The 12,306-nt window shown below is 44.6% G+C and overlaps 1 protein-coding gene across 13 annotated transcripts in view; it reads left to right on the top strand.

Annotated features, from left to right (window-relative positions):
• The window catches only part of TENM3 (teneurin transmembrane protein 3), a 682,045-nt gene extending 670,197 nt beyond the window's left edge, over positions 1-11,848 (top strand). For all 13 annotated transcript variants that reach the window (XM_071213974.1, XM_058305014.2, XM_058304951.2 and 10 more), the window contains 3 exons: positions 2,220-3,831; positions 6,528-6,658; positions 8,473-11,848. In XM_071213974.1, the coding sequence (XP_071070075.1) occupies positions 2,220-3,831; positions 6,528-6,658; positions 8,473-9,228 (2,499 nt within the window). In that variant the 3' untranslated portion in view covers positions 9,229-11,848. The remainder of the gene's footprint in view (positions 1-2,219; positions 3,832-6,527; positions 6,659-8,472) is intronic.
• The last annotated feature ends 458 nt before the right edge of the window (positions 11,849-12,306 follow it).

The raw sequence follows: 12,306 nt of genomic DNA, 5'->3' as shown, positions 1-12,306 counted from the left end.
TCTGAAATGCTTCTAGCTAGGACCCTACTTGTCAGTGTCTCCTATCTGCTCTCCATAGAATACATTCATCCCAAGATGACAGATTGGTCTCTCTTAGATGACACATTGCCTCCACACTAAACATTTCCCTCTAGAGGTGGTCATTCACTGGTTAACTGTTGGGTGTTCACCTAACAAGCCCCAAGATACAGCTTCTCTCTGAGGAAGCTAAGATGATCACTACTTAATTCCAGAACAGTTTCCTCTATTTAAATTTAAGTACATTACAGGGAATTGTAAGGGAAATATAAATGCCCAGATTGCAACAGTTGACGGTAGTTATCATAAAATGCCTAGAAAATTTTTAAATGGAGCAAAGGTGCCGAGCACTGACAGGAGCCACTGTCACAAAATGATAGCATCAGTGACCAAGCGCGCCTTCCTGCCTCAGTGGCGGGTGGGAAGAACGACCAGAACGTTCTCATCACCTCTCCCAAATCCCCTAAGTACACCAAGACTGTTTCCATGTCCTTGCTGGGACATGCACACTAAGTCAAAACTTTTTCTTAGCAAACCAAGTAATATTTTAGTAACTAACATCAAATATTTTAAGTAACTACAAAATTAGGTACTAGTTACTGTGAATCCTGCAGTAGTCCAGGACTCCCTTGGAAGAACACAAGCTATTAACAACAGCTCTCAGAACATTTACTGGCATGCAGAAATTGTCCCTGGATGGTATTAATGTGGGGAAGTGTGGGAGGGGAAGGGAGGGGAGTATATGGGAATCCCTTATATTTTTAATATAACATTTATGTAATCTAACGCTTCTTTAAAAATAAAAACTTTTTAATTACGAAAAAATATTTTTAAAAAGTTGAACGACAAAAAAATTGCCCCTGGGTGGGAGCCATGTGGTTCAAGCAGTTGAGTACCCGCCTCCCACATGGGAGGGCCCAGGTTTGGTTCCCAGTACCTCCTGAGAAAAGCAGAAAAAAACAACAAGCACAAACAAAGGAACCAACTCGGTGCCGATGTCACGCCGTAGTTGAGCGCCGACCTCCCACATACCAGGTCCCAGGTTCAATCCCCAGGCTCGCCCCCAGGTATATATATATATTTCCCCTGGATAGGCCCACAAAGGATATTCTCCTTTTGAAGATGGTGTACAATAAGAAAAAGAAGGAATCCTGGTCAAGGGATTATGCATTTCCATCTCAAAAGCAAAGGAGTAAGTCCCAGAAGGGCTCCCAACCCAGCCATCCTCCCTCTCCTGCCTTGATCCCACTGAAGTCTAACAGGTTTTAGAGGCAGCATCTTCAGAGGGAAGAGCTGCCCAAACCTCGGTTACTGCCGCGCTGTATTTAACCTGCCCCCGGGTGGACCTGCTCTCCTGCTGGCCTGATAAAGTAACACCATTCATCTTTCTGCAAAGTACTTGCAAAACAGGAAGAGCTTCTTTTTATTGTATGTTTATTCACTTCATAATTTAGCACCAAAGCAGTGTGTGGCCCAGAATCCATTCACACAGCATTGCAGGTACAAGTCAGATTTGACACTCACAAAATGGAATATCAAAATATGGCTCTTACATCTTTACAGATGTCATGTAAGAATTTGCCAGAAAACAAATTGTACCTGGATTCATATTTCTGTTAAAGGCATGTACAGCTCTCATGCACCATGTGACTCATTTAGCAACGTTTGTTAATGCTTTTGTTTTATGTACACACTTTCATTTTTGGCTAGTTTTATTGTCTTCATAGAATAATATTTTAAATGCATTGTTCCTCCCCTAAATGCACTGGAAATTAAAAAATGATATGACTAGATCTTCAATCAAGGGAGGGGGGAAGCCACCTTACTAAAAATAATTGCTTATTATGGATAGCACTGCATTCCCCACATACCGTTTCCTCCTTGAAATATTGTCCTTAAGCCAGCTTTGCTCATGCCTGTATTACGACTTTTCCAAATCCACTGACAAGCTGCTGCTTGCCTGTGATGCCTGGAAAAAGAAAGGTAGTCATGACAAGAAGCAAATTATGGATCTTGAATCACTAATTGCAGAACCCTTCACAATTAAGCATCCAAGCAAATTAGGCAGGGAATCATTAACAACATGTAAGTCCAAGGATAACTCAATTAAAATGAAAACCATTTTCCCAAGTGGATCACTAAATCTCCTTTAGCTTCCCCTATTCACAAACACCAGGTGACCATACATTCTCTCTTTGCAGTCCATGGTTCTTCTGCTTCATAGCCAGCGGCAGTACATCTTTGAATATGATATGTGGGACCGGCTGTCTGCCATCACCATGCCCAGTGTGGCTCGCCACACCATGCAGACCATTCGCTCCATCGGCTACTACCGGAACATATACAACCCCCCAGAAAGCAACGCCTCCGTCATCACGGACTACAACGAGGAAGGGCTGCTCCTGCAAACAGCTTTCTTGGGTACAAGTCGGAGGGTCTTATTCAAATACAGAAGGCAGACCAGGCTTTCAGAAATTTTGTATGATAGCACAAGAGTCAGTTTTACCTATGATGAAACAGCAGGAGTCCTAAAAACAGTGAACCTCCAGAGTGATGGTTTTATTTGCACCATTAGGTACAGGCAGATTGGCCCCCTGATTGACAGACAGATTTTCCGCTTTAGTGAAGATGGGATGGTAAATGCAAGATTTGACTATAGCTATGACAACAGCTTTCGAGTGACCAGCATGCAGGGTGTCATCAACGAAACCCCACTGCCCATCGATCTCTATCAGTTTGATGACATTTCTGGTAAAGTCGAGCAGTTTGGAAAATTTGGAGTTATATATTATGATATTAACCAGATCATTTCCACAGCGGTAATGACTTACACAAAGCATTTTGATGCTCATGGCCGCATTAAGGAAATTCAATATGAGATATTCAGGTCACTCATGTACTGGATTACAATTCAATATGATAACATGGGTCGGGTAACCAAGAGAGAGATTAAAATCGGACCCTTTGCCAACACTACCAAATATGCTTATGAATATGATGTTGATGGACAGCTCCAGACAGTTTACCTAAATGAGAAGATCATGTGGCGTTACAACTATGACCTGAATGGAAACCTCCATTTACTGAACCCAAGTAACAGCGCACGTTTGACACCTCTTCGCTACGACCTGCGAGACAGAATCACTCGACTGGGTGACGTTCAGTATCGGTTAGATGAAGACGGTTTCCTGCGTCAAAGAGGCACAGAGATCTTTGAATATAGCTCCAAGGGGCTTCTAACTCGCGTTTACAGTAAAGGCAGTGGCTGGACAGTGATCTATCGTTATGACGGCCTGGGAAGGCGTGTTTCCAGCAAAACCAGTCTAGGACAGCACCTGCAGTTTTTTTACGCTGACCTAACTTATCCCACTAGGATTACTCATGTCTACAACCACTCGAGTTCAGAAATTACCTCCCTCTATTATGATCTCCAAGGACATCTTTTTGCTATGGAAATCAGCAGTGGGGATGAATTCTACATTGCATCAGATAACACAGGGACACCACTGGCTGTTTTCAGTAGCAATGGGCTTATGCTAAAACAGATTCAGTATACCGCATATGGGGAAATCTATTTTGACTCCAATATTGACTTTCAACTAGTAATCGGATTTCACGGTGGCCTGTATGACCCACTCACCAAATTAATTCACTTTGGAGAAAGAGATTATGACATTTTGGCAGGACGATGGACAACGCCTGACATAGAAATCTGGAAAAGAATTGGGAAGGACCCAGCTCCTTTTAACCTATATATGTTTAGGAATAACAACCCTGCAAGCAAAATCCATGATGTGAAAGACTACATCACAGGTAAACTTAATTTTTTTTTCATTCCCAAGTGCTAAATTACTGTAATCATTAGATTGATTACACGACATGGAATAACGGGAATTGCTTTTCTTATACTTTAAATGCCTGATCTTTTAAATGTGTTCCTCTGTGGTTCCACAAAGAGAAACTGAAACATTGTTATTTCCTATTCTGACTTCTAATGCCCAAGACCAAAATTCAAAATGAGAAGGAATCCAACCATTGAAGGAACATGACATGACAGAGCAGAAAGCATGATGCATTTAGATTCCCAAAATCGGAGTTTCAGTCCCAACTCCCTTCCTGTAAGCTGTGTATGGCTTCATAGGCAAGTCATGTAACTTGTTTCATCTCAGTTTCCTTAACTACAAAATGGGGATAATAATGCCTATCTATGGTATAAAATACAGAGATATATGTAGTTCTGCTTTATAAACAAATACCTTACAGATGTGTAATTTTGTTTTTATAGCGTGAGTAAAGTTCTAATGGAAAGAACACAGTGTGACACACCATCTCATCCCTGGGAGGTGTTTATTTCCCTCTTTACCACCATGAACTGAGGACAATAATGGAGCAATTTCTCCCATCCGGTGCTTAGCCACTGCCTCCTGTCTCTATCCTGACTTCCTCTGTCCTCTTATACCACTCTCTTCATTGCCATTTAGGACGGCTCCTGCACAGTGACTCTACTAGTGGTGCACTATTTTGTCCACCAGTATCGGCTAATTTTCATAGTGTGGATTTAAGGCCCTTCCAAGTTTAGTACATGGTACTCTTTTAGTTTTGCACAGGATTTAAAACATCAGATCCCACTTCTGCCACCATAGACTCGCCGGGGTGTAAAATGGAGGCAAGGTCCTTCAAGCTCTGCTCAAGCTACCTCAGCAACCAGATGCCTTCACTCACCCTGTACTCCAAACGCCCTGGTTCTCCCTGCTTCTGCCTTCCAACCTAAATTACCCTACCACAATTTATTTTTCCTAGAGGGAAGTTCTTTCCCATTTCCTTTTCTTTTTTGTTTTTGTTTTTGATTTTGATTTGTTGTTGGATTTGGTTAGGGTTGGGTGTTTATTTTGTTTGACTCAGTCTTGTTTTGGCTTGTGTTAGATACTCCATGCTGCCTCTCTTTTCGTTCAAGATTTGAGGCATACTGCTCTCAAAAAGCTGCCTCCTTTTCATTTTACATTTCCCTTCTACTTTTCCAGACTGCTTAATGCTGTTCATATCCTCTCTTCCACATGAACCAGGTGAAAGGCTCTTCTTTCATTGTTGAGATTCAGCAAGCACCCCTGTGGTATTCTCATCTTAGTCACCTGCATTCAAGTCCCATTATTTGGCAATACTTTCCAATACTCAAGACCTCAGTATTTTCACTCTTACATGGACATTGTTCAGAGTAGGAGAACTTTTGTCCCCAAATACTCCATTTGGGAGAAAGAAAGAATTTCCTCAAAAACATAAGACACCTTGTAATCTTATATACATGCTCACCAAAAAAAAGTATCACTTTCCATCCAAGGTGACGACCTTGGAATTCATCTGCCCCCAACCATCACTACCCCATTGAAAAGAGGGAGAATACCACTGTTTTTATAGCTACATGATGCCTGGACAAGGGACCTGCCAAGCTGGCGATGAGGTGAGCGTGTGTGCCCTAGAGAAGGAAATAGGAAACAAGTGACTCTCCATCATCCTGACAAGCAGTTTACCACTGGTTATTTAAGAGGTGTTGACAGGGGCTGAGTGCAAGGCTGGAAAGCCCACAGCTCCTGAATTCATCCTCTCCTAGCAACGTGGACTACAGGGAATGCTATAGCAGCATTTTCTGAAAAACATCAAAAGAGAGATGGAACAGCATAAAATATATTAGGTGAAATGCAATTTCAAATTTTCCAGCAATGTGCTTAATATATAAAATAATCTACACCCAACTGTACTCATAAAGCTGCAAGCCTGCTGAGTAGTTCTGTAACATTATAACCTCCAAAATAGAATAAAAGCCTTATTCTGAGCTTAATGGCTTTTGGAATCACATGGTACTATTTAAAAATACCATTTTAAAGGTTTCCAGGTTCTCTCCTGAAAAAGTTTGTTTCCACCTGTGCACAGTGAGCCTTTGAAGTCAAAACTGATGGTAATCAGAACTTCTATGCCCTTGGCCAGTTTTGCCAGCTTTCAGCATTCATCTTTGATTAAGAATCAACTGTTGGTTTTAATACTCTCAATTTAGGGTTTTTATTAATAGAAAATGGCTTGTGGAAGTCCATGTATCCTTGGGCAATTGCTTTTGAAAGCTAATAACTTGCAACTTCTATTTAAGACAAGCTTTTACTAACTACAAAAACAAATCTCATTTGTTTTCTACAACTATGTCTTTTTAATACAGCTGTACTTTATTACCCTTTTTATCATTCTTACTAACACGGGATGCAACTTCGCATGTGACAGTTTATCCAGACTAAGCGTGTATCTATTACTCTGCATTTTCTGTAGCACTTGCCACAGTTCTGCTTTCGAGGTTATTGCCTTCACGTCTAAAAATAGTGGGTAAGTTTTGGAATTGCAGGATGAAGACAAACATACGTTCTTTTTCCAGTTACTATTTGTGATTTTGGATTTTTTAAGGTAAGAATTTATATATATGAAAGCACAAAATAAACGAACGCCATTCACTTTGAACGTTCTTCTCCTAGATGTTAACAGCTGGCTGGTGACATTTGGCTTCCATCTGCACAATGCTATTCCTGGATTCCCTGTTCCCAAATTTGATTTAACAGAGCCTTCTTACGAACTTGTGAAGAGTCAGCAGTGGGATGATATACCGGTAAGAAACAAAAAGCAAAAGTATGAAAAGGCAATAAATGGCTTACTTGTGTCTTTTTTATCCATATTTAATCAAACTACCCTTGCTTAAACTGTAGCAAAGACAGGTTTTAATTTTCCAACTCAGAGAAGGAAAACATCTCTGATTTTCTGTTCAGCAAACCAGAGGCCTCTAAAACAGGCTTAAGTCTGTTTTTTGTGACGCTAACAAAAACATTTTTAGAAAAATATTCGCAAAAGGCAATCAAATGTAGAAGCTCATTTTTGAGTAAGGCACGGTTTCTACAGAGAACCCCTTGAAAACACATTTATGGCACTTGGGACCTGAAGGCAAAGATAGAATAAACAGGTCATGGGATACATATTACAAATTAGCAGTCCAAAGATAATACCACAAATTTCATCTTCTTCAAAACATTTAGTGTTTCCTGGGAAAATTTTTAAAATAAAAATATAATGTCCTCTGATAAGATTTCATGTACAACTAGGTGTTTATGGAATTTTCCAGAAAAATAATTGTAGAAATAAAAGAAACAGAATGGAAAATTGCCAAGTCAAAGCTGCCGTTTTAGAAAATGGCACTTTTAGTTCCCACCATTCAGAGATCAGAAAGGAATGCACAACAAAGCACCAGAATTTCTAGCTTAAAGCAAGAATAATTAGAGATCAAGAAATTGGGTTACCCCATAACGATAAGAAGAAGAAAGTGCAGTTTCTTGGAAAGATTAATCCACTTCCCATCCCACCCCCCAGCAATTTCCTGTAATTCCCATGAATACAATGAGAAAAGGCAATCGTGATTAAAACACACACAACACAGTATCAGCAGTGCCAATTCCGCTGTTTTAGTACATGTTGCATACATAACACATAAAAGCAATTCCTTTGTCCGATGCCACTTTCACTTTTAAAAAGCAAGCTCCATCTAGTCTCAAAAATCTGGGAGCCATTTTAACATTTCTAATTGCAAACCAATCTACATCGATAAAGTATCATGAAGACATGCCCAAGTTTCCTAATGCATTTGAACAAGCCTGTCCTAATTGTGTATGACTTTCCAAAATGTCTGAGAACACTTAGGTCTAACTGAACAAATGGACCTGCCAACTTTTTTCCTGGGCAGCCTTTTAAATATGGTTCAAGCGCACCATAAGGACAGCTTAGGGAATCACTGGCCAAAAAACGTCTCTGCTGCCCCAAGTGCAAAAAAACAAATGTTTCTTTCACTGCTGCAAATGAAACAGATGTTTCCATTTGGGAAGGGACCGGCCAGACGAACATCTGGTAGCGTAAGAAATGGCTGAGTTAAGATGCCCGCAATTGAAAACATTTGCCGGTGTCGATGTTCCACTGGCCCCAAGTCTGCAAAAATCATTGTTTTCCTGAAGTAATAAATGCTCAGCCCCAGCCGTCCCGCTGGCCACTCGTCCTTGTACATTTCCGTTCTGCAGTTACACTAGTGAAATTCAACTGAAAACTGCTCCCCAGGGAAAGGGACGGAGGGGGCCTGACTTCGGGCCCAGGCGCTTCAGTGCCGCGTGGTAGCCACGCCGGCCTCGGCGCAGCCCGCCTCGCCCTCCGGGGCCTCTCCGCCTCCCGGTGGGGCAGCCCGGGAGCAGCGCGCCCCCGAGCGTGGGCCGCAGGAGGGGCGACGGCGCTTGCGGTGCCGGGCTGGGCGCCCTCGGGGCGGCGCCGCGGGAGGGCGCGGGAGGGCGGGGGAGGGCGGGGGCGGGCGGCCCTCGGCTCGCTGCGGGGCGGGGGCGGGGGCGGGGGCGGGGGCGGGCGGCCCTGCCCACGCGTGTCTTGTCTCCGCAGCCCCTGTTCGGCGTGCAGCAGCAGGTGGCGCGGCAGGCGCGGGCCTTCCTGTCGCTGGGCCGGCTGGCCGAGGTGCCGCGGGGCCGCCGCCGCGCGGGCGCGCCGCCGTCGTGGCTGTGGTTCGCGGCCGTGCGGTCGCTGCTCGGCAAGGGCGTCATGCTGGCCGTGAGCCGCGGGCGCGTGCAGACCAACGCGCTCAACGTGGCCAGCGAGGACTGCATCAAGGTGGCGGCCGTGCTCAACAACGCCTTCTACCTGGAGGACCTGCACTTCACGGTGGACGGCCGCGACACGCACTACTTCATCAAGACCAGCACGCCCGAGGGCGACCTGGGCGCGCTGCGCCTCACCAGCGGGCGCCGCGCGCTCGAGAACGGCATCAACGTCACCGTGTCGCAGTCCACCACGGTGGTCAACGGCAGGACGCGCAGGTTCGCCGACGTCGAGGTGCAGTTCGGCGCGCTGGCGCTGCACGTGCGCTACGGCATGACGCTGGACGAGGAGAAGGCGCGCGTGCTCGAGCAGGCGCGGCAGCGCGCGCTGGCGCGGGCCTGGGCGCGCGAGCAGCAGCGCGTGCGCGACGGCGAGGAGGGCGCGCGCCTGTGGACGGAGGGCGAGAAGCGGCAGCTGCTGAGCGCGGGCAAGGTGCAGGGCTACGACGGCTACTACGTGCTGTCGGTGGAGCAGTACCCCGAGCTGGCCGACAGCGCCAACAACATCCAGTTCCTGCGGCAGAGCGAGATCGGCCGCAGGTAACGCCGGGGCCCCGCCGCCCGCCCCGCAGCGCCCCGCGGGACTCCCGCCGAGCCCCGGCGCGCCGCCGGCCACAGGCCCGCCAGACCACTCCCTAATCAGCTTTCCTGAACGACCTTCTAGGTGATCGGCTTTAAAGAATATGTTTACATGCGCGTATCGCTGCACTCAGTTGGACTGCGAGTGTTTAAAGAAAGACACGGAAGGAAGGGGGAAACGGCCTAACGCTTGCCACGGGCGTCTGTTCCTTCCAGGCGCTGTTGAAGGTGAAAATCCGTACAGCGTTTCCAGACATGCCGAGTTGTCGACCTTTGCTTGAAGAAGTAGTCTCTGCTTAGGATGTGGTGCGTATCTCTGTAATTTTCAGATGTGGGCGAAGTGACTGTCGATGGCAACCCGGCGGCTTTCCCGTGCTGCCCCGTGGGAGGAGGGCGGCACACGTGACTTCCGCCGCGGGGGACGAAGAAAGGACTTTACCATGCCTACGTGGTTTGCCTTGGGGCAAAAACTGGCAAGCAGAATCCTTGTCACTAACAAGCAAAGGAAACCCTGATTTTTTTGTAAATTATGTGAGACAAGTTGTTTATGGATTTTTATATGAATTACAGTTTACTGTACATCAAATATTAGTCTCAGAGGAGTTAATTTATGTAAAGTGTTTAAAAAATTTATACTTAAAAATAAAATGCTAAAAACATGTGAACTGTGTGATTTTTTAAAAGGATTGCACCTTTTGTTATCTGTTATAACTGTACAGTATAAATTATTATATTGTAGAGATATAACAACTTATGCCTATAATGTCCAGAAGTGTTAATATTTTTGTATTAGGTTGGAAAAAAAAAAAAACATGTGCAACTTTCTATCACGATGGATAGGGCAGTGCAATCCTAAGTGGGTGGCTCATCAGAGAACTGCTCCTTTCTCTTCCCTCTCTTTCATCGAGCCAGTGTCCTCAACCGTTTATCTGCTGAGAGGCACTGAGACCACGCAGGCGGGTGCGGTGTAAGGGAAGACAGGACAGAACGGGGGAGGGCTTCTCTGAAACCCCCTCAGCGGGATCAGCCCATGGGGAGTTGACCTAATTCACCACACAGGGTTTTTACTCTTACTGTTCCCTGAAACTCCGTGTCTTGATAAAGGAGACCACATCAGATACCCAGAAAACATTTGGGGAGACAGAACAGCACTGGTGTCGTCTCGACCATAAATGTGTGTCTCCTTAAGATCCAGGAGTGCTGGCAGGAACCAGGAGTGGGCAGAGAGCCAGGTGGGGGTCAGGCACTGCGAGGCTGGGGTTTAGGCCCTTGGACCACCAAGAGGGACCCCCCCAAAAAAGAGGGCCAAAAGCTCCTGTAAGCCCATTTGACCAAACCACCATGGGCGCTGGTCTGCACCGCGGCCTCTGCTCTTCTGGGGGAAGCCAGGAAGCCCTGGTGGCCGAGCCCTCCCACGTGCGCCCCGCGACAGCGCGGCCGCCCTGGGCGCTTCTGTGCCGGCCCCACCGCGTGCAGACCTGGGCGCTAAATTCAGCCACACACAAAAGTATTTTTAGAAAGTATCTCTCAGTTCATTGAGCTATAGTACACACTGTTTTTCTCTATGTATAATGGTGATAAAATATAGCAAGTGAACATGTCGTAAATATAAAGGTTCAAGTGATGTATTGAAAATAATTTTCTAACTGCTTTGTATGTATCATACTCAAAATTGCACAGTAGGCGTGTTTATTAAACAGATTGGCTGGGAAAGTTTCGAAATAGCTACTGAGTTTACAGTATCAGTGCTGTTACTGTCTCTGTGTATTTGGTAGAGCATACCGAAGCAATTACTCTTCTAATGAATGCTGATATTTTATTAGAATGAAAGCACAGATTAGCATTAATATTTTTTATCCTGAAAATCCTTTGGCAAGTATTATGAAGCCCAAATTTAGAAAACTATGAGATTTCAAACCACATAAACATAACTCTGTTTTACATTTTATTTTTTAACTGTTAACGTAGGTATTTGCAGTTCTGTTACGGGGAACTTCTGCAGGACTGTATTTAGCATGCTGTAAGTACTTTTGGGTGAAATAGGCTCCGAATCTAAATTGTCAGAAATAGTTCTGATGTATTGACCTTGAAAGTTGGTACCACATGACAGAAGTGAAATGATATCCTGGCCTTCTTCGTGACATGGACTGGTCCTTTACCACGGCACCCAACACAACACTTTGGAGCATCTCCTGGTGCTTATTCCAGAGGAAGTCAGATCAACCCAATTAGTGTCTTGTTAGTAGGTATAACGAGCCTATTTCTTTCTAAAAAGACTTGTGATCTGGACATGCTTTTACAAGAAATAGTGACCTTGGGGAATATGTAAACAAGAGACCTTTTCTAAGGGGAGGGAGGGGGCACTGTATAATGAAAGAAATTAGCTTACGAAAAAGAAATTGATAATCAAAGTATTTTAGGCAAAGCCAGTTGAAATGCTTTCATGATATTTTGAGATGTAAATTTTGTCTGATTTGTATTGTTCTTTTCATTTGCCTTCTTAACTTTATATGTGACCTGAATTTTCCATAACTTGATGACTATAGATTGCATCTAGGCATTCCAATAAAAGCCAACCCAATGTGTGTGTGTTCATATATTTTTTAAAGCTTGTGCTGGCCAGTATTGCTTTTGCATTTAGAGTGGAGGATGCAAATAGCCCCAGCAGTTGGGGTATTGATTCATCTGCAACCTAGTTGGTTATATCTTTTTATTTTTTATTTTTTCATTCCCTGGCCAGACTGCCAGCTCAGCAGAGTGCACTTCACAGGAGACTCTCCCATGACCTACTTCAGAAAAATGCTAAATACACCCCCACAAAGCCAAGCACTATCACTCTTCAGGAAGAACAGAAAAAGGAAAAAAATACCGCCCATTACTACTCAAGAGCAGCCCTCGTTCTGTGATCCTGGCAATAAGTGCACTTAATTAAAACACTTGATTAGAATAATCAGTTTGGGCCTGATAGGCTCCCAGCCTCCTGGAGATGTCTAAATCTACATATAGACCAGCTGATTAGGGAATGCTTAGTTCAGCACTTCTG

The sequence above is a fragment of the Dasypus novemcinctus genome, chromosome 1, assembly GCF_030445035.2.
Source record: "Dasypus novemcinctus isolate mDasNov1 chromosome 1, mDasNov1.1.hap2, whole genome shotgun sequence".
NCBI classification, from domain to species: domain Eukaryota; kingdom Metazoa; phylum Chordata; class Mammalia; order Cingulata; family Dasypodidae; genus Dasypus; species Dasypus novemcinctus.
The sequence above is the reverse complement of the archived record's forward strand: the minus strand, read 5'-3'. Positions and strand labels throughout refer to the sequence as shown.